Raw genomic sequence first — 21,006 nt, forward strand, 5'->3', positions numbered from 1 at the left:
CACCTGCCTATCGCACAGCCGAACACACCCTGCCTGGCGGGGCAAGAAGGGGCGTTCCCTGCAGCTTCAGCTTGGCTATCAACGAAGAGCAGAACTTGGAGGACTCCGCGTTTACAAAGATACCTAGAAGGAATTTTTACTTGGCAGGCTTTTCCCTTTGTTTTTGGAGAGCGGCGGCAGCAGGCACTGGTCTTAGTGTGCTGTGTTCTCACTCTGCTCGCTTCTCCTGACATGCCTCGATGCTTTGTGGACGTCACCTCTCAGCCCGGACATCTGGTTTGTTTTGTTTTGTTTTGTTTTTGACAGGCAGAGTGGACAGTGAGAGAGAGAGAGAGAGAGACAGAGAGAAAGGTCTTCCTTTTGCCGTTGGTTCACCCTCCAATGGCCGCCGCGGCCGGCGCGCTGCAGCCGGCGCACCACGCTGATCCGATGGCAGGAGCCAGGTACTTATCCTGGTCTCCCATGGGGTGCAGGGCCCAAGGACTTGGGCCATCCTCCACTGCACTCCCGGGCCACAGCAGAGAGCTGGCCTGGAAGAGGGGCAACCGGGACAGAATCCGGTGCCCCGACCGGGACTAGAACCCGGTGTGCTGGCGCTGCAAGGCGGAGGATTAGCCTAGTGAGCCGCGGCGCCGGCAGAACATCTGGTTTTATAAACAGCTGGCAAGCCAGGTTCCTGCTGTGGACGGATCCTCTCGCCCTCCACATCTGGCTGTAGAAGCCGTGGAGCCGCCGCCGAAACCTTCTGAATGGAGACACTCACCTGCTCGCTGTACACGGTGACAGTGGAGGAGTTAGGATTTTAATTTTGTCTTAGAACCTGGGAACTCTAAACAAACTCTGAAGCAGACCGTGATAACCAAGATTGTACTTTCTTTACATTTTTCCTCCAATGTGAGTTTTTTTTTTTTTTTGTTCTTGACAGTGAGTTGTTAATTAATAGTTTCTACTTTGCCATTGGTTATAAGTGACCTAGCTATGTCTTTTTACATGGAAATACGAAAGTATGGTAGAGATTCAAAAGCCTGGCATTTATCAGTTAAACTTCTGATAAACTTGATCTTACTGATGGAGAAAACAGGGCCAACAGCATCTTTTATGCCTTCGGCCCGGTTTTCCAGAAAACCTACACTGCTGAAAACATGTTCCCATGATGAACACACCAGTTTATACTTTCACTTTAAAAAGAAAAAAAAAAAACTTCAGAAAAATTTGAATTTGCTAAAGAATCAAAATTAAAGCCAGCATCGGTGACAAAAGTCATTGCCAGTGGATGAGATGGTTTCTGCACCACATCGATTGATTTCTTTCACACTGCATAAGCCTTGCCTAAAATAACCTGGATAGGAAGCACCTCGGATCACGGCAGACAGGCCACAAGAAAGGCAGGGGCCAGGCTCTGCACGTGTTGGCGGCCAGGCGCTCCTACCTGTGGTTGTGCACTCGTAGTCAAAGCTGGCCACGTCATTGAGCTTCTTCTCCTGGTACTCGGGTGGGCCGAGGCACAGCACGTCGGAGACGGTGGAATTGGTCATCTTCAGCCACAGGTACAACCACTTGGCTTTGCAGTCACATTCGAATTTATTACCCCGTAAATCTCTGAAAACCAAACCCGAGGACAGGCATAAAGAAAGCAAGAGACGCACGTGCCGTTTTTTGTAGTGATACAAAATCCCCAAACTGTTGACATCCTGATATATTGAAAACCCCCTGAAAATGGAATTTTTAAAAGACTAGCATTTCAGGGGTCTGAGTCCTTGTGCTTCTCACTGACTTCACTGCACGTTCCTCAGTGCCCAGGGTTTCAACCATGGAACACAGAGAAGACACAGCACTGTCTCTCCACCCCTCTCGAAACCGTCACCATGCCAGGCTGCAAATGGGGAAGGGAAGAACGTCTCCCAACACAGGGTCTCATAAACAAAAGCAGGACACTGGGGCCGGTGTTGTGGTGCAGGGAGCCAAGCTGTCATCCCCAACATAGGCGTCCCTTACTGGAGCACGGGTTCGAGAGCTGGCTGTACCACTTCGGATCCAGCTATCTGCTAATGCACCTGGAAAAGCAACCGAAGACATCCCAAGTACTTGGGCTCCTGCCACCCATGTGGGAGATCCAGATGCAGCTCCAGGCTCCTGGTGTCAGCCTGGTCCAGCAATAGTCGTTGAGCCAGTGGATGGAAGATAACAACCTCTCTCTCTCCCCTCTTTCTTTGTAACTGCCTTTCAAATAAATGAATAAATCTTTTTATAAATTGCAGGACACTGTAGGAAGACAGTTTCTACAAGCACAATTGAGACCTGAAGATCTTATTAAATTCAGCCCAGTAGCATGTAACAAACACTAGACAAGCGAGGAGATGGGTATGCTGCTTTGGAAACAGGGGAATCTTCCATCCAGCAAGTCAAACTTGACGTTGGCTTAACAGTGCACAGCATATTACAAAATGGCAAAAGCTAACACAATACCAACTTCTACGCTGTTAACCAGAGTGTGCTACTTTGGTAGAGATTTTTGGCTACAGTATAGAAGAAATGCAGCAAAGGGAGAGAAGGAATTGAAAGATGTGATTAGCTGGGGTACAACGACAAATGCACATGAACTTTATTTCGTTACTTACAGTTCAATCAGAGAATCCAACTCGCTGAAGACATCCCTCGGAAGGGCTCTGATGTGGTTATTGGCCAAAGAACTAGAACCAGAAAGTCACATTTTACTGCGGTTATTATCCTCAGGCCCTCTCACTGTCACATCCTTTCAATAAAGCTAATGATCTACAAGAGAGCTCTTAACCTCCTGAAGGCAACATGGTTCCATTTCTGGCTGTGGTCATCAATACTGAAATAAAGAAATGAGTTTAGTTACACAAAGATCAGCTTGTAGATGCCGCCTGACGGTGTAAGGTTTCTTTGTTGTCATTGTTCGGACTGCACCTAGTAAGTTCTGTATGCACACTCATTAAGCCTCCGATGGATGGCTCTCTGTGTCTCCTAGGAGCCGAAGTCCCTCCGATGGTAAGTGAAGCCCTGACCTCTGCATGGCTCCCTTCTCCACTCCGTTGAGCGCACCACACATTCTAATCATTTGCTTGGTTTTATTGACCGTGCAGCCTCCCAGTGCATAAGCAGCAGGGGGACAGACAGCATTGTCCATCTGTCCACTGTTGTACTCTCAGCTCCCAGATGAGGGCCCAACACACAAGAGGTGCCCAGGAAACCTTTGCTGAGTGAGTTAAGCACTGAGGTTGGAAGAGGTGTGGTCTGCTCCCAAGAAGCTTCCTACAGGGGTAGCTGGGGAACTGCGACTCTAAGAAAGGACTCGGTAAACGCTCTTTTCCATAGACACTCCGCTCTAACCCCTTGGGACAATACAATAAAATTCCAATAAGCCCCGTGAATGTTCAGGAGTGACTAGGATCAGTTTCATTTTCTCCTGAACAAAGGTTGACCCGAGGCCATGTTGCATTTTCCCTCTGAGTGCTGAGCCTCTAAGACAGTCCCCACTCCCCCTCCAGGAAACAGACGGGAAGGAGTGGCATCACTGCTCTCCCTCTCCGCTGCTGCAGGGCTCTGCAGTGGCCTGTGACCATCCAGCTGACGACGGGTGTCCACAGGGAAGGACTGCGGATGGAGACACCCCACGCAGTGAGGCTGTCATTTCCCCCGGCACCACGCTCTACTAGAAGCCAGGAAACTGATGCCTCCTTGAGGTTCTTGTACACATACGACTCCAAACACCAGGACCTATGCATGGTCAACACGGAGGCGATGCAGCACCGTGGTAACCCAGCCCAAGAAGATGAACTAGAGAAACGGTGGGTGGTGCTCCACCTTGGAGGCAGTTAGCTGGGCACAGCAGGAGCTTGTGTGCCCATTTTTAATCCAAATATCCTTGCTTCACAATACCAACTGAACAGGGGGAGACCCAGTGTCTGCATTGCGCCCTTTCCTATCTAAGTAATCGCAGCTGGATTAAAATTCAATTTCACATGCTGTTTTACCTTTCTTTCCTAAATGGTTTATTTGCACATGTTTACATGTGTTGGAAAATAGGCTGAATAAGTAATCAGACTGAATACAGGCTGGAAGTAGCCTTTTGAAATTTCAAAAAGTGTTGTGATTTGATTCTGGTGGATGGTCACTTCTGAAAAAGCAAAACACAAAAATATTTTCGCTGCTTTCGGCCAATTAAAGATGAATTATTTTGTTGAAAATGTCAGCTAATTGAAAGCCATTGTAGCGAAGTGATAGGAACATTCTGGAACGCCTAACGCCAAGCGAAGCAGAATGTTAAGCTGTTAAGCGATCCTCCAAGCATTCACCCTGGATGTCAGAAAGCAGAACAATGCAGCCGCTTGTCCGGCCACTCCCACTGAGCGCCTAAGTCTCCCTTTCACTTCACCACGTCTGCAGATTCATGCACTCCCTCCTTTTCCAAAACTATTTAGCAGTTCCCGTGCTTTGGGGTCAGAGGACCAGCTGAAAACAATGTGCTAGGCTTTAGTTACAGGCTGGCCCAGCTCCTTCAACACTCTGCAACCTGATCCATGGTTCTTTACCTCCCAGCGTGAGGTTGGGAGGTTGGGAAAGTTCAGCGCAGCTCAACCTCAGCTACTTAAACAAATTCCAGAGAGGGGCTTCCTAGAGACTCGGGAGAGCCGCAGTCTTCTCCCAGGGCTGGGAAACATTTTTTCTGCATATTTATAGCATCATACAAAATCATCAGCTTAAGAATTAGCCTCGGGGGCTGGTACCGTGGCTCACTAGGTTAATCCTCCACCTGCGGTGCCCGCATCCCATATGGGCACCAGTTCGAGTCCCGGCTGCCTGTCTTCCGACCCAGCTCTCTGCTATGGCCTGGGGAAAGCAGTGGAAGATGGCCCAAGTGCTTGAGCCCCTGCACCCACGTGGGAGATCTGTTAGAAGCTCCTGGCTCCTGGCTTTGGTTTGGTCCAGCCCTGCCCATCGTGCTCCTGGTGTGTCACGCAGAGCGGGAGGTGCCTCTTGCACACATGCACACACACTCTTACCCACGAAATACCAAATGCCCACACTTGCACACGCACACTTATGCACACACACCCCATGGGCGCAATGCACAACTCTGCCCATGTAAACGCCCAGTACCTGGGCCTTCACGCCTTCCTGCTGACACAGGAACCGTAGCCCACTGGGCTCAGCCAGTCCCACGGGCTTTGCTTTAGGTTCACAAACTGCCCAGGGCCTTCGTGCACAACAAAGCCCCTCATTCCCGGGAGCCAGACTGATCCGGCCACAGCTGTTCTTCCCCAGCCATGCACAGCTGTCTTCTGCGAGGACCCCGTTGGGCCACCCATACTGCTGGGACGTGGAGAAAATTGAGACTTCCTAAGCTGAGTTGTGGACAGCACCAGCCACACTTGGCTGCTCTGCAGGCGAGCGTTAACCCCTTACGTACGGCATCCCTTCAACGTCAGCAAAAGCACCCTCCTGCTAAGGATGAGAAAACCAGGGCCAACAGGAGTAAGTGACGGCCCAGCCCTTTGAACCCAAGTCTCTGTGACTCCAAATCCATGGTCCCCACAGCAATGTGAGGATGTGCCAGCCGGAGTCTGACACTGCAGGATGGACCGCGCTGGTCCAGAGGTCCCGGCCTCCCCCACGCCTCACTCATCTCCACAGGCTTTAGCTCTGGCCCAGCTTCTGCCCGGGACCAATTCAGAATCAAGTGCTCCCCGGGCCTGCCGACAGACAGACACCTGCCATCAACAGGACTCGGTACAGAGGGTCATCTCACCAGGTAAGAGTCCACACTGGCCAGGTCAGGGCTACATATGCTGATGGCAGGCCTGCCCAGACCCCACCCACCCCCGCCTACCCAACCCCCCACCCAAATCCCTTCAGATTGTCTTTTTAACGCATACAGGCTACAGGGAGGAGACCCCAAATGTCTGTCATTCAAATGGGATCTGGTTCCTGGCTGACACATTACTCCAACCAAGGTAACGACTATTTTTGCTTTTTCATAAACACAGCCACTATTTTAGCCAGTCGGGTAAATGTGTTCAGTGTAGGTACTGGCCTCATTCTGATATGCCAATTCAAATCAATTTGTTCAATGTTTTCCCCCAGAAAGCTAATAAGAACCAGAGAGCTTAGCTGAAGAAGCAGATCAATCCAACATAAAAGAAACAGTTATTTACATTCAAATGGGAAGAACCATAAAAACGTCTCTATCCCACTTTGTTCCAACTCCAATCCTCTGTTCATTATTCTCTAATGAGTCACTTGAGCCTCAGTTTCCAAATCTGCAAATTGGGGACTTGCAGATGATCATGAAAGACAAATAAGAGAAGGCTCAGTGAGCAAGGGGCCCCGTGCCTGGCACTGAATCGTTACAAGACCCTTGTTCACTTTCCATTTCCTCCGTCAGCGACACGGGCCCGCATAACACAGAGTGCACCTTGCTTCACGTGCAGCCAGGTGGGCCCTAAGGGCAGCTCCGGATGACGGAGAAGGTGACAGAGCCAAATGTGTGCGCAGCCGCGATGCACCTGCATCCCACGGGCAACACAGAAACCTCCCGGTCAAGGTGGAAATTAGCTTCCTGCAGGGAAACTTACAACACGGAAATAGTCGGGCAAGAGAAAGGCAGCAGGAGGTGTCACTCCACGCTAAAGGACTTGGAGCACTTTGTATAGGACTTACAGGTGGGTCAGGTCGCGGAGGCCACGGAAGGCATTTCTTGAAATGGTCTCTATTTTGTTCCCTTCGATGAACCTAGGGAGGAAAGTAGCATCAAAAAGCTGCATTTTCTCAACTTGACATCTCTACAGGATGAGGTTGGCTTCCAGAACAAACTCTACAAGGCCTGCTGAGTTACAGAAGTTGCTCTCTGAGGTCTGGTTGGTGACACTGGATTCCACGTGGGGGCAGGTGTCCGGGCAAGCGTGCAGCACGTGAGGACACTCCTCCCAGAAGCAGCACGGACGTCTTCAAATCCACAGTTGGCAATGATGGTAAAAAGAACAAAAATCCTGTACAAAGGCAAGCGATGCTCCTCTCTCTGCAGGACTGGAATGCTTCCAGCCCTTTTGCCTGCTCAACCCCTCTTCCCTGCCAGCGCCTGGCCATCCCTACTTTGTTAATATCATAGTCCCTTGAGGGGCGCCCACTGTTTCACATCTCCATATTCAAGTTTGTGTGAGAGAGAGCTCCATTACGCTTGGCTGCCAGCGCCCTGGGGTTCATCGCGTCCTGCACAGTCTGACCTCTGAGTAGTTGAGTGACAAGGCAGGGAAACACCAGAGATGGCCGAGTCGCCAGGGAGTAGGAAAGACAGCGACATTGAGGAGGGACCGCCTTGCTCCCTCTGGGCCTCAGCGGCTCAGGACTCGCACAGTGCATCAGGCAATAACAGCACCAGCCGTGCTTTAAAGGACATGGACGTTCCACAACCATTCTCTCTAGGCCACGGACTCAATCTGAGTTCACGGCATGGCACTAGGTCAAATGCACAGGAGGCCGGTGACGCCGTGGCTCAATAGGCTAATCCTCTGCCTTGCGGCGCTGGCACGCCGGGTTCTAGTCCCGGTCGGGGCGCCGGATTCTGTTCCGGTTGCCCCTCTTCCAGGACAGCTCTCTGCTGTGGCCAGGGAGTGCAGTGGAGGATGGCCCAAGTGCTTGGGCCCTGCACCCGCATGTGAGACCAGGCGAAGCACCTGGCTCCTGGCTTCGGATTAGCACGGTGCGCCAGCCGTGGCGGCCATTGGAGGGTGAACCAACGGCAAAAAAAAAAAAAAGGAAGACCTTTCTCTCTGTCTCTCTCTCTCACTGTCCACTCTGCCTGTCAAAAAAAAAAAAAAAAAAAAAGGCAAAAAACAAACAAACAAACAAACAAAAAAAAACGGAAACAAATGTACGGGAGGCTCTGGGAAGAGAGAACCCAAGACAGGACATCCCTCATGAGCCAGCTTCTCCCTCTTCCACTGGAAAGTATCTGATGGCTGTTTTCAGAAACTCAGGTGTCTTTTCGGGAATGGACTTCAGTGTAAACTGAAGCTAACCCCCCAACCCCGTGACCTTGACATTAAGACAAACTGTTCATTAAAAGACCTAACTGGGACAAGCATTTGGCTCAGTGAATAAGACGTCACTTTGGGTGCCCATATTCCCTAATCAGAGCTCCTGGTTCAAGTCCTGGCTCTACTTCTGATACCAGTCTGCTGATGGTGTGCGCCCTGGGAGGTAGCAGGTGATGGCTAAGGTAGTTGGGTCCCTGTTACTCACACGGGATACCCAGGTTAGGTTCTGGGCTCCTGGCTGCAGCCTGGCCCAGTCCTGGCTGTTGTAGGCATTTGCAGGGAGTGAACCGTCTAGGTGGAAGGCCTCTCTCTGTCTCTGTTTCTGTCTTTTAAGTAAACGTGGGGAAAAAAAAAAAAACAGCAAAACTCATAGCTTTGTCTTTGCTGCTCCACCGGCTGCTTTCTGCTTTGCTCTTCGAGAGGCCGTGGTGGATTTGGCACTGCAATGGGACTGCTCTTTCCACGTCAGGTAGGCCCCAGAGCACCAGGAGGGGACTCAGACTACGCACACACACTCTGGAGAGAGAGTTCCCCCAGAGACACCTTCCCCCAAGACACAAAACCAGCCAAGAGCTTTCTTAGACCGAGGCTTGTGTCTAGAATTCCAATACCTACCTGTTGACCCCCGATAAGAAAGCAGAGACAGGGTTTCAACAATCCCCCTGAATGCGAAGTAAGGAAATACCATCTGATATCAGGATTAACATGATTACAAAGTGAGCAGGCACAGGCATGAAAGGACTTAAGAGGGAAAAAGACATGAAAGTGAGAAAAGGCAGAAATCAGAACGAGGGTAAGCTCCTTGCTCAGAAAAAAACGCTGCACATTTGATAAGGGGAAAATAACCTTTCTTCCCTTTTTTTACAGGAGAAAATGAAAGAAAAATTAGGGGCTGGCACTGTGGCATCGCAGGTGAAGTCATCGCCTGTGACACCTGCAACCCATATGAGTGCCAGTGGAGTCCTGGCTGCTCCGCTCCTGACCCAGCTCCCTGCTAATGCTCCTGGAAGAGCAACCGCAGATGGCCCAGGTACCTGGTCCCCTGCCACCCACATGGAGGGCTCAGATGGAGTTCCAGGCTCCTGGCTTTGGCCCGGCCTGGCTCCGACCATTGCGGTCGTTTTGGGAGTGAACCAGCAGATAGAAGATTCTCTCCTTCTCTCTCTTCCCATGCCTGGTTGGGAGAGGTAAAAACACCCAGCCCGGTTCCCCTGCTGTGCTTACTATGGACACACTGTCAGCCCAGGATGAGTGGGAACTTGCAGTCTTTGTTTGCTGGCTCCCCTTTGGCTCCGACCCACCCAGCCCCAGCGTGTTTATCAACAAGAAACCCTCAAAGGTCGGGGCTGAGAAGGCAAGGGTGGGGGGTGCTGCCTCCACCACCACCACCACCCCCCCCGCCCCAGCCCTGGCAGCCGGGGAAGCCAGCCCTTCCACCACCGAAACACCAGGCTCAGCAAGTGGCCGCCACGCACAACTCACAGGTATTCCAGATGGAAGAGTCCAGCAAACGCGTCGTCCCGGATGACTGTGAAGGAGTTAGAATTCAGCAATCTGAAAGCAAAAGGGCAGATTTCAAGGCGGAGGTAGACAGCCCAAGTCCCAAGGCAAAGCCATTTCTGTTTCTTTTGCTCTGGTTCTCATCTGTGGGCAAACGCGGGCTCTGCTCAGCCTAAAGACAGCCCATCAAGGCCTCAAGCTGGATCCCGCATGCTGCTGATGGCCCCACCACCAAGGGCACCCCTTTGGCTGGGTTTTCTGGTCAACCCCAAAACTCCACCCGCCTCTCCCCTGTTGTCTCGGTGAATAGGACCAGATGGCTATTCGCTGAGAACATCTTGCTGCCAGGCACAACTGAACAGCCAGCTTTGTGATGCAAAAGCAATCATGGAATGAGAGACCTGGAAAAAGACCTATCTATCCTTGGAGAAAGCTGAGCCCAGAGAAGTTAAGTGACTAAAGTCACATAGCTGGGACCAAAAATATCCTTTCTGCTGTATAATACATTCTCATGCAGAACAATTAAAAAGTTTAGTGCCGGAGTGAAGACACTGCCTGGGATGTCCACTGTATCAGACTGCCTGGTTCCAGTCGCAGCTCTGCTGCCACTCCCAGCTCTCTGCACCCTCAGAAGCAACAGGTGATGGCCCAGGTAGTGGTGTCCCTGCCACCCACCCACATGGGAGATCTGGGTTGAGTTCCTGGCTCTTGACCTTGGCCTGGCCCAGCCCCAGCCATGGCAGGTATCTGAAGAGTGAACAAGTATACGGGAGACCTCTCTCTCTCTCTCTCTCTCTCTCTGACTTTCAAGTAATAAATAAATAAATAAGTTACAATATATATTTTGAAGGAGAAAGAAATCTTCAGAAGATTCTTTATCACCAAATAGTTTTCTACTGTATTCATTACAAAGCTTATTAGACCAAAGCCTATATTGTAATCTCTTAGGTCTATTTGTCAAAAGACTATCTAAAATTGCATTTCTGTCTTATGGAAAGTATAGTTTAACAGCATTGCAACTGTTCAGGAAATTCAGATTTTAAAATGTTACCAGCACCCTAAGTAAGCATAGAACACCTTAAGAATGAAAATATCCACCGTGAGTTTCATCACAATGAAGAATGAGCACCTGTATTCCACGTCATGTGTCTCTGTGGCCTGCTGCTGGTTTTAGTTTCAATCTCATTCGACATCTAGGAAACCTATACAGATAAAGAGAATAAGCTACATGCTCACTGCTTTGCCTGTCACTGATTTGCTTCTGGAAACCGCTTTCTGGCCATTTCTTCCTTTTAAAAAAAAAATTTATTAATTTGAAAGGCAGAGCAACAGATAGAGGGGGAGAGAGAAAGAGAGATCTTCCATCAGCTGGTTTATTCCCCAAATGGCAAGAACAGCCAAGGCGGGGCCAGCTCGAAGTCAGCACCCAGGAATTCCATCCTGAGCTCCCAGGTAGGTGGCAGGGTCGGAGCCCTTGGGCCATGTGCTCTCCATGCACAGTAGCAGGGAGCCGGATCAGCCGCAGAGTGGCGGCAGAGCAGCCCTGCCTAATCTGCTGTGCCACAATGCCAGTCCCTGGCTATTTCTCCTCATCGGCCAGCATGAACTGACCTGGGTTAGTTAGGGCCCAATGGGGGCTCTTCCCACAGAGACCTGGGTGTTGCTCCCCAGGAAAAGCTGGGCTCTGGGACAGAATCCTGGCTCTGTGATGGGCAAACTACATAAATGCATAACTTTGCTGAGCCCCCACTTCCTCTTGTGTCAAACGGGGAAGGAAAAACACCCTCGATGCACCAAAGTGCAGAGTACCTGGCTGACTGTGGGCGTGCTCAGGAAACCGGAAATACTCCCATCTCCAGAGTGACTGGGAGACCGGAACAGGGAACTTTTCTTTCCAAGCCTGATGTCTGGGGAACGGTTCATGCAGGTGAAATCCTAGCCCTGATTCCAAGCAACAGGACCTCCCTGACTGCGGGACCCTGGTGACAGCGTCACCCAAGAAAGCAGGTTCCACACTAAGGGACGCCTTGCGCATGACACAAAGGCCAGCTTACCACGGAGGGCCAGCCACGCTGTCCTCGTGCAGCTGGGCTACCAAGCAAGGGCCCCCTTTAAAGTACCACATCCCAGGGGCCCCCAGCTTGTGGAAAGAACTTCGCATACTCACAGCAGCTGCAGGGAAGGCAGGTGGGAGAACATTCGGTCCTTGATTTCCGAGAAGGTTCCATTGACCAGGCTCCTACAGCACAAGAGGACCAAAACGAGGCCTAGGTCTCTTTCAGGAAGAGCCAGGCAGCTGGGCAATCGGCCTCTCTCACCACTGGGACTTCCAGCCCTGCCTCGCGGGGTGACCCTGCCTGCAGGTGGGGCACAGGGGACTGGGGCCATTTGCGATGAGCTGCATCAATAGGAGCATGCGTCAATAGGAGCACTAGTCTGGGTATCAGAAACCTGTCTCATCCACCTGGCTCATCTCAGACACCAGCTCAATCCCCCCCCCCCCCCGCCCCCTTCCTTTTCCTAACTCCAGGAGGCCCCCGGGCTGAAAACAGAGAATCACTTTACTCTGCCCTTGGTTCTGTTTGCACACAGTTAACCTTGGCCGTGAAGCCCCGAGGTGGGATTAAGCATGCACTTGGGAGCACATCTCAGAGCACTTTCGATTCAATGCACTGTGGAAGCCTTGGGGACAAACTCAGAGACACCTGAGCTTGACTGTGCTGCAGGAGGCGGTGCCAGCCGCCAGATCAAGTGCTCACCTCAGGGGCGACAGGCATGGCTTGACCTCTGCCCCCCGGCTCAGTCCCTGTCCTTTCTGGCCAAGCACTGCCTCGGTACACGATTTCAGAATTATTTCAGTCGACACGAAGATCACCTAGGCAGCTACTGGTCTAAGGGATTTCACAAGAACTCTAATTTCTGGAATCCTCCATGCCATGCGACTTGGCAATAGTAATAAACAGGAAGGACCACCACCATCACCAGCCAGAATTTTTTTTTCTATAAATGCGAACCGGAACCCCCGCCTCCTGGCTCCAGGCCCTTGCCTCTTGCCGTGGGTAGAAGGCAAGGGAATGTCACATATAAGAAAAGTGCCCCAAACACAAGCTACGTCACCGTGGGGACTCCCTTCCTCTACAACTGAGTGGACACCCTGACTCTGCCTGGAATGAGGAGTGAGCTTAGCAGGAGACAAATCGTAGCTCCCCAGCCCCTTCCTTAGCTACTGGGAAGGCTGCCCACTTGGACTGAGGGGCTGCTGAGGTCAAGTTGAAAGCCTCTCTTAGGAGGTGGAGAAATAACTTGAAGCCTTTGCTTGTCACTTCCCTGGGTGCTGAGAAGGTAGCCAACATCACTGTGGGGGCGCGGTGGGGGGCAGGACAGGGGAGCAGGGGACAAGGACAAGAAGCCCTCCTGAACTTAGACCACTTCCAGCACGTGGCCCTGGGCAGGGCACCGGAGACCGGCCAGGGCTCTGCCAAGCCCCTCCCCCCAGCCCCCTCTTCCTGGCCACGTGGAGCGGCCCCTCGGTTCCCAGGGGCTGCAGGACCTTAGCCAGGCTCTTTGCAATCTGCAGTTTGGCGAGGTCAGGAGAAGGCCACGGCCTGACCGCCCGCCCAGCCCTGAGGTGGGGCAGCGAGGCCTCACCCTGCCAGTCTGCACTCAGTCCAGTCGTGAGCAGCGGCTCCTGTATATGCCCCTGCACACACACACACACACACACACACACACACACACGGCCCCGCAAACTTTAATACGCCCAGAATCACCCGTGCGGAATCACCGCACGGTCCAGGGCCCCACTCCGGAGACCCTGCCCCCGCGCGGGCCCGGAGTCTGCATTAGCACCAGCTCTTCTAGGTGGGTCCGATGCAGCTGGCCCGCGGGCCACACTCAGAGAAACACACTCACAGGTTCCCAGACTCTGGGGCTCGGGGTCCCTCCATCCTCCCCTCTCTCCCTCCCCTTCCCCGGGCCAACCCCCACCCACGTCCCGCAGCGCGCCCCTACCCAAGCGCCAAGAAGGGAGCTGGGGGTGCGAGGTCGGGGTCGCGCTGCCCCCGCGCCGCCGGGGCGGAAGGGGTCGCACTCACAGGGAGCTGATGTCGCCCGGCACGATCCTGGGCACCCAGGAGGAGCCCACGCAGATAATGGACTCCTTGGTACAGCTGCAAGTGGCGGGGCAGCGCGCCAGCCGCCTCACCTGCGCGCTCCGCGGGATCAGGCACGCGGCGCTCAGAAGCAGCAGCAGCAGCGGCAGCCCCAGCGCCCCGCCGCCGCCGCCTCTCCGCAGCGCCATGCCCACTGCCCGCTGCCCGCCCCGGCCCGGACCCCGGCCGCCGCGCCGCGCGCTCGGACCCCGCGCCGCTGCAGACGCGGGCGCCGCTCGCTGCTCGGCCGCCGCCGCCGCCGCCGCCGCTGCTGGCGAGGACAAGGGCGCCGCGGGTGTGGGAGGCCGAGCCGCAGCCGAGCAGCATGCTGGCCGCCACCCCCACGCGGCGCCCCCACCCGAGCCCGGGCTGCTGGGCGGCCGCCGCCGCTGCGCCCGCCGCACTCGCGCCCGCCTGACATCAGCACCCGCGCCCGCAGCCCGGCGCCGGCCAATGGGTAGGGCCCGGCGGGGGCCCGCCCCGCGGGGAGGGGGCTCGCGCCGCCCTCGTAGCCCCCCGCACCACCGCCACCACCCACCCACCCACCTCGGGGGCTGGGAGAAGGAAAAGTTGGGTGACCTTGGGGAGGGACCGGCCTGGAGGAAGACCCCCAGGGGACCGGTCCAAGCAGAGGTCGACCAGTTGTCTGCAGCCCTTGCACTCCCTGAATGTGATGGGGGTGTGGGGAGGACTAAAAGGCTGAAGATGAACAAAAGTGAGGGGGAAGCAGGGCGCTGGCGTGGCCACCGGGACAGATACTCTGTCCTGGGCGCTTTGGAAAGTACCGACTTTGGAGCAGCCTCTATTAATTGTAAAGAGGAGAAATGAAGTGAGTGCGCGGGGTGGCCGTGCTTCGCTTTTGCGGTGAGGTAGAGGAGTCTGCCTCCCGTGTTCAGGGCACCTTGGGGTTACGGAAGCCAGCGACCCTTGTCTGATGGAAGAGCGTAGACCAGCAAAGCGCGCGCCTCTGGGGCTCACACACTTGTCAAAGTTTCCCTCGCTGGGCACGATGGCTCACTGGACAGCCCACACTCCAAGGCAAGGACATGGGATAGAAATTGCTAGTAACCACAGAGGGCCTGGTGCATTCCAGACACCATGCAGCTCATCTTCTGCTAACTCTTGGCTGCAGATCCTATTAATTTCCTTCGTTTACTGATGGGAAAATTGAAGTCCAGGGACTGACTCGCGGTGGAGGAGCAAACCCCTGGGCAGGGTGGGAATGGGAGGTGGGATGGGGCTTGGTGTCCCAGCCCCTCTGAGCCCCTCTGGAACTCCTCAGCCATGAGCTCTGGGCTTTCCCTCGAGGGAGTGCGCAGCTGGGGAAATCAGAGAAAGTGACCCAAGCAGAACCAAAATAACCCAGATAGCCCCAGCAGCTGAGTGGGGAATTCAGGGCCGTCATCTGGCTGCAAACCAAGGAAAACCACTTCTTCCAGTAAGGTACACCCATAAAAGGCAGGGCTCGTGCAATGTCGTGACCGTGGGGATCATCAATACTATGGCTTCTTCAGGAATCCTTCTTAACCACTTTCCATGGGGAAAGTGCCAGTCCCTGGGGGAAGGGACAGGGAACAGGCTCCAACCTCAGCCAGCATGGAACCTAGCTGGGCAGATAGCCCTAGGAAGTGACTCCACAAGGCTGCATGGGGTCCCACACTGACCCAACAAGTTCAGGAGTCAAAAGCAAGCTTGCTGCAGGCAACTCTGTGGCGGAGTTAGACATGCATTACTGGCCACCATTTATCCTGTACCTAGCTCAGTGCAAACCAGTCTCCATTTATCTTCATTTAATTCTCACACCTGGGGCCAGCGCCATGGCGCACTAGGTTAACCCTCCGCCTGCGGCGCCGGCATCCCATATGGGCACCGGTTCTAGTCCCAGCTGCTCCTCTTCCAGTCCAGCTCTCTGCTGTGGCCTGGGATAGCAGTGGAGGATGGCCCAAGTGCTTGGGCCCCTGCACCCATGTGGGAGACCAGGAAAAAGCTCCTGGCTCCTGGCTTTGGATTGGCACGGCTCTGGCAGTTGCAGCCATTTGGAGAATGAACCAACGGAAGGAAGAGCTTACTCTGTGTCTCTCTCGCTCACTGTCTGTAACTCTACCTGTCAAATAAATAAATAAATTAATTAAATAAATAAATAAAATAAAATTCTCACACCTACCCTGACAAGTGGGTCTTCCCATTTTATGGATAGGAAAATTGAGCTCAGAGATGTTTGTCTCTGGCCCTAGGTCACCAGGACATCATGTACGCGAACTGGCTGCTTGTCTGGGGAGATGGCGGACATTCAGACCTACCCTGGTGGATGTGTGTGCTGTCTGCCTAAGAGACGGGCAGCCTAAAGAGGGGTGGATGCTTGCTTCATAGAGCAAAAGGGGCGGGGTTGCTCACACAGCACTTTCCTGCTGACCCCAGAAAAGACTGCCTCTCACCCGTGAGCTGGACCCAGGGGCAACGTGGTACCGGTGGCATCTCGCTTCAGAGCTAGCCGCATGTGGGTTTGCCACCCAGCTGTCACTGCAATGTAGTCACGGGCAAGGTGCATCTTCTCTAAGCCCCTGTGTTTTCTCGCTCGGAAAAGCTGGTGCACCCACCTTTTGGGGTTAAACATGACCAAGAAGGTCAAGCACTGAAAGCCACACAAGAGCACGGGGTGTTCCCCCAGAGTTCCACTGACCTCCTGGGCGGGGCCACCTTGAGACTGTGGGGACATGAGGGAGGGGCTGCTCAGAAAGGAGAAGAGTCTTCCCGACCTCTGTCTCGCTGGAATCAAGGTCAAGGGCACAGTCTGGTGCACTGGTTCTCAATGGCAGATGAGACAGGGGACACTTGACCATGTCTGAAGACATATGGGGTTGTTCCCGGAGGGTGGGAGCAAATGGAGTCTTACAGGAGAAGGCCAGGGATGCTGTGCACACCAAAGAGTGATCCTGCCCCAAATGTCGCTAGGACATGGGAGATTCCAGACATGTGGATTCCAGGCCTGGCTCCATCACTCATGGGCAAAACCTCCGTGGCCACGTCATTCTCATCCCCAGCTCCTATTTTCTCATCAATAAAGGGGAGGAGTGCGGGGGAGGAACAGGAAGAGACCTTCCCAGTCTTCCCTAATTAAATGTGACCTATCACCGCGTTACTCTCCTTACCCTCCCCAAGCCAGGGCAAGGTGCAGCCCATCCGCTGCCATCCAAAAAGGTAGAACACTCCTGATAGAGTGCAGAGAGAAGACTTGAGGAGCAGAGCTGGCACAGTTGGTATTTGTTTCGGCTCTGTGAGAGACACGGAGTGAGTGCTTGTAAATTATAAGGCGCAGTTTATAAATTAAGATATAAAAATGGAAATGCAGATTACTTTGGTTTGGTTCCAATATCTTCAGCAGTTTTAAAAAAAAAAAAAACCTTAATAGACAATCAGAGAGACACAATCTGTTTCCAGGAAATAGTAAGAGTTTTTGAAAATGGAAAAGCCTCCTTCAGATGTGTAGTTACTCAAGCTGTGTGTCCGTAACACAAGCATACGTTCCCACAGTGGTGGTGCAGGCTGGAGTCGTCTTCTCCAGGTTCACCTGCTATGGTTCCCTGGGTCAGCAGCTCAGCAGCATTCATTCAGGGGCTGGCACGATGGCACAGTTAGTTCAGCCACTGCCTATGACACTGCCATTCCATAATCTGAAGTTCCTGGCTCTTGGCTTTGGCCCTGCCCAGCCCAGGCCATAACAGCCATTTAAGGAATGACCCAGGGGATGCAATATCTCTTTCTTTCTGTCTGTCTCTCCCTCTCTCTGTCACTCTGCTTTCCAAATAAACAACACAAATCTTCAAAAAAAAAAAAAAAGGCATTCATTCAACCACTTGTCAGTTCATCCCGTCAAGATGGACTGAGAGCCTACTAGGTGATGGCCAAGAAGAAGAATGGCATGGTCCCACCTTTATCAGAGACGGACGTTAAATAAAGAGCATATACAAATGAATATGCAATTGTGAGGTATGACAGAGCCTGTGGAGGAAGCTCAGAGGAGACCTTACTCCGTGGGGGTGGCAGGGGACCCGGAAGCCTGTGTGAGAACTTAGCTGAGAACTTGGAGGTGAGAAGGAGCCAGGCGAGTGAAGGAGAACTACAGAGACAGGCAGAGGCTGAGGCAGGGGAAGTCCAGGCAGAAAGCACAGCAGGTGCACAGGTCCCAGGACCAGAAAGAGGTGAGCGCCTGGGAGAGCCTAAATGAAGGCCAGAGTGAGCAGGGCAGGAGGATGAGGGTGAGGGAGGCACGAGATGAGCTCTGGGAGGTAGGAATAGATAACCACACAGGGTCTCATCAGCCAAGGCCAGGTGCCCGGGTGTGCTTCTCATCCCAGAGGGAGCCACTGATGGCCGCTAACAAGACAGCTGCCAGGCTACCACAGATACCCCCCAGTTGTTTCTGATCGCCAAGTAGAGCGGAGGGAACCAGTCTTGGAGGGAGGTGATGACAGCTGGGACTTGACGGGTGGCAGAGAAGAGTGAGATTCAGGTCTGTCTTGAAGGCAGGATCCCCTGGACTTGCTCTAGGGTTGGGTTTAGAGGGAAAGTCAAGAGAAATGGCAAGAAGGCCCTCCAGATACTGGTGAGGGCCGGTGGGTGGGTGGAGGACCCTTTTCTCCAGATGAGAAAGTCTAGACGAGGAGAGGGCTTGCCTGGGAAAGGGGCATCAGGACTTGGGACTGGGGCGTGGAGTCTGAAAAATCTCCGTGAGGCGTCCCCATGCAGACGCTGAGCTGGCCATTCAGGAAGGCAGGGAGGGGATGGATGGGTGGTCGATGGGAAAGCTTCCCGCCCTACGTGAAACCTTGATTTTTTATCTCGGTAAGCCCTCAAGGGATCACTCGTGGGTCGAACGATTGAGTGACATTTCAGAATTACCGACAGTACGGAGAAAATCTCTCTCAGGTACAAATGGGCAAGGAACAACAGACATCTTACACAAGTCTGCAAAGCTAAGAATACTGCAGCTTGGGAATCTATTTTTAGACCAAAACTCATCTTGAAATCCTAAGGCAAACCATAAATCTTGTAAGAATCTCAGAGGTTTCATTACGCGGCTGCTCTCCCTCCCCCGTCTTCCAACCAAACTTTCCTCTGCTAACCTCCCCCAGCCTGGTCTGCTCCCCGAGCTGCAGGCTTTGGCAAGCCTTTACCCGTGTCTCAGATTGCTGGCTCTGATGCCTGCGGTAGTGACCAAAGACACATCATTTACCCACACCTCAGGGACATTTGGTTTGAATGGCTATAGATTGTATCCTCTGGGGTAAAATCATAATAAAGAAAAAAAAAGGTCTTGTCCATTTTCTTCCCCCAAAAGCTTGCCAATCCCTCTTTAACCGCATCACCCCAGGCTGCCACTCTGGTGGTTGGCTGCTGGCTGACACAGAGGCTGTTTCTGGCTTCCTGTCATTTCCCTTCCTTGGCAGCTCAGGGGGCTTCACAAGTCAGGGCCTCCTTGTGAACCTGCCCTGAGTGTTCTCTTGAATTCAGCCAAGTCCTGGAAGGGCCACCTGGGGATCTCTTACTTGGTCGGTTTCCTTCATCAGCCAGAAGGCACCCAGGACCTTGGCCAAGGTGTCTGGCCACCCCATCACCCCCTCCCCCCACCAGCCTATGGATACCTGTTGCCAGTTGTCAGCTGCCCTTTCTCACAACAACAGAACATGGATCTCCCTCATCCCTCAGGTGGCTCAACCAAGGAACGCCTTTGTCTCCCATGGCACACGTCAGAAGACTAACAGATCCCAGGACGTTCCATTCTCAGCCACAGCGACTGGGTTCCTGAGGCACACACCATGCCCTGGGAACAAGCAAGGGTTTTTCCCTTCACCTGGCCTGGCAGGGGGGTTGATGTGAGTCCGAGAACAGTTCCCACCTAAGAGGGAGATCATGATGGTGCTGGCTGAGTCTCAGATCAATCTATTCAACTTTTCCGTTACTAAGACAATAAATGTCCCTTTTTTGATCGACTAATCTGAGTTGCCACTTTGGTCTGTTACAACCAAATGAATGCGAACTAATCCATTCAACCATCTCTACCATCGGAAGCAGAAGGCAGATGAAACAGGTATGGACAGAACTCTGCCAGTGTCCCCAGTCTTGTCTCTCTGTGTGTTTTCCCTCTCTTCCCAGTTTTGGGATGTCCTAGCCCTTCCCTTTGTCAGGGAATTTTAAAAATTCTGTTCCCATGGGGCCGGTGCTGTGGCACAGCGGGTTAATACCCTGGTCTGAAGTGCCAGCATCCTATATGGGCGTGGGTTCAAGATCCGGCTGCTTCACTTCTGATCCAGCTCTCTGCTGTGGCCTGGGAAAGCAGTGGAGGATGGCTCAAGTCCTTGGGCCCCTGCTCCTGCATGGGAGACCCGAAGCTCCTGGCTCCTGGCTTTGGATTGGCACAGCTCTGGCCGTTGCGGCCGATTGGGGAGTGAACCAGCAAATGGAAGACCTCTCTCTCTCTCTCTCTCTCTGCCTCTCCTCCCTCTGTGTAACTCTTTCAAATAAATAAATAAATCTTTCTTAAAAAATTCTGCTTCCTATTTTTTTTGGTCATCTCTCTTCTCTTGATCAATACTGCCAGAGTTTCATCTATTTTATTAATTTTCTCAAGGGACAAGTTCTGCCTTGGTTGATTTTCTCTTTTATCGCAGTTTCCTATTTCATTACTACATGCTGTGACCTGGATCATCTGTTTTCTTCTACTTGTTCTTAAAGTGTGCACTTTGTTTAACAGTTAACCACATCAGGTCACTTTGTTCTACAAGTCACTTTATTGTGAGTCATTTCATTTCATGCTTTCGCTATGTTTACAAGTCAGAATGCTTTTAGCCACGTTCCTGGTTTTGGGAGAATGTGCCCAATCTCTTAGTGGGGCTCAGCAGATGGAAAGTTCATCTCTGAGGTCACAGTGGTGGGTGGGGTTTGTAAAGTCCACCCTCTAAGACAAGCACATGTTCTGCACGTTGAAACTTTGCAGCCTCACGCTTACAAGTCAACAGAGTAATTTATAAGAAAACCTCTTGGCTCTTCTTAGCAAACCAACCCAGTAGAAATTCTGCTCTAGGAGACCAAGTCACAAAATCAGTAGAGTTCACTTAAATTTATAATCATGGGTCTTCTCTTATCCGTAAACCGTGGTTAATCCAATGCCTTTGCATTCTTAAAGATCTTCTATCCTCCCAAGGCTCTCGCTGTTGAAGATTGTGGCCTCTGTCCTCAACTGGATTTTAATCAAGGTTAAAACAGCTGTATCTGGGGCTCACCATTCTTCTGTTCTA

General features: G+C 52.7%; 1 protein-coding gene across 1 annotated transcript in view; it reads right to left on the bottom strand.

The window, feature by feature from the left end:
• Positions 1 to 14,153, bottom strand: part of LGI2 (leucine rich repeat LGI family member 2) — a 32,166-nt gene extending 18,013 nt beyond the window's left edge. The window contains exons 1-6 of the mRNA XM_051830514.3: positions 13,655 to 14,153; positions 11,728 to 11,799; positions 9,543 to 9,614; positions 6,685 to 6,756; positions 2,619 to 2,690; positions 1,430 to 1,599 (exon numbers count right to left, since the gene is read on the bottom strand). Of these exons, the coding sequence (XP_051686474.2) occupies positions 1,430 to 1,599; positions 2,619 to 2,690; positions 6,685 to 6,756; positions 9,543 to 9,614; positions 11,728 to 11,799; positions 13,655 to 13,860 (664 nt within the window). The 5' untranslated portion in view covers positions 13,861 to 14,153. The remainder of the gene's footprint in view (positions 1 to 1,429; positions 1,600 to 2,618; positions 2,691 to 6,684; positions 6,757 to 9,542; positions 9,615 to 11,727; positions 11,800 to 13,654) is intronic.
• Between the last annotated feature and the right edge of the window lie 6,853 nt (positions 14,154 to 21,006).

Source organism: Oryctolagus cuniculus, chromosome 2 (assembly GCF_051225735.1).
Source record: "Oryctolagus cuniculus isolate XC-2025 breed Fujian yellow rabbit chromosome 2, ASM5122573v1, whole genome shotgun sequence".
NCBI classification, from domain to species: domain Eukaryota; kingdom Metazoa; phylum Chordata; class Mammalia; order Lagomorpha; family Leporidae; genus Oryctolagus; species Oryctolagus cuniculus.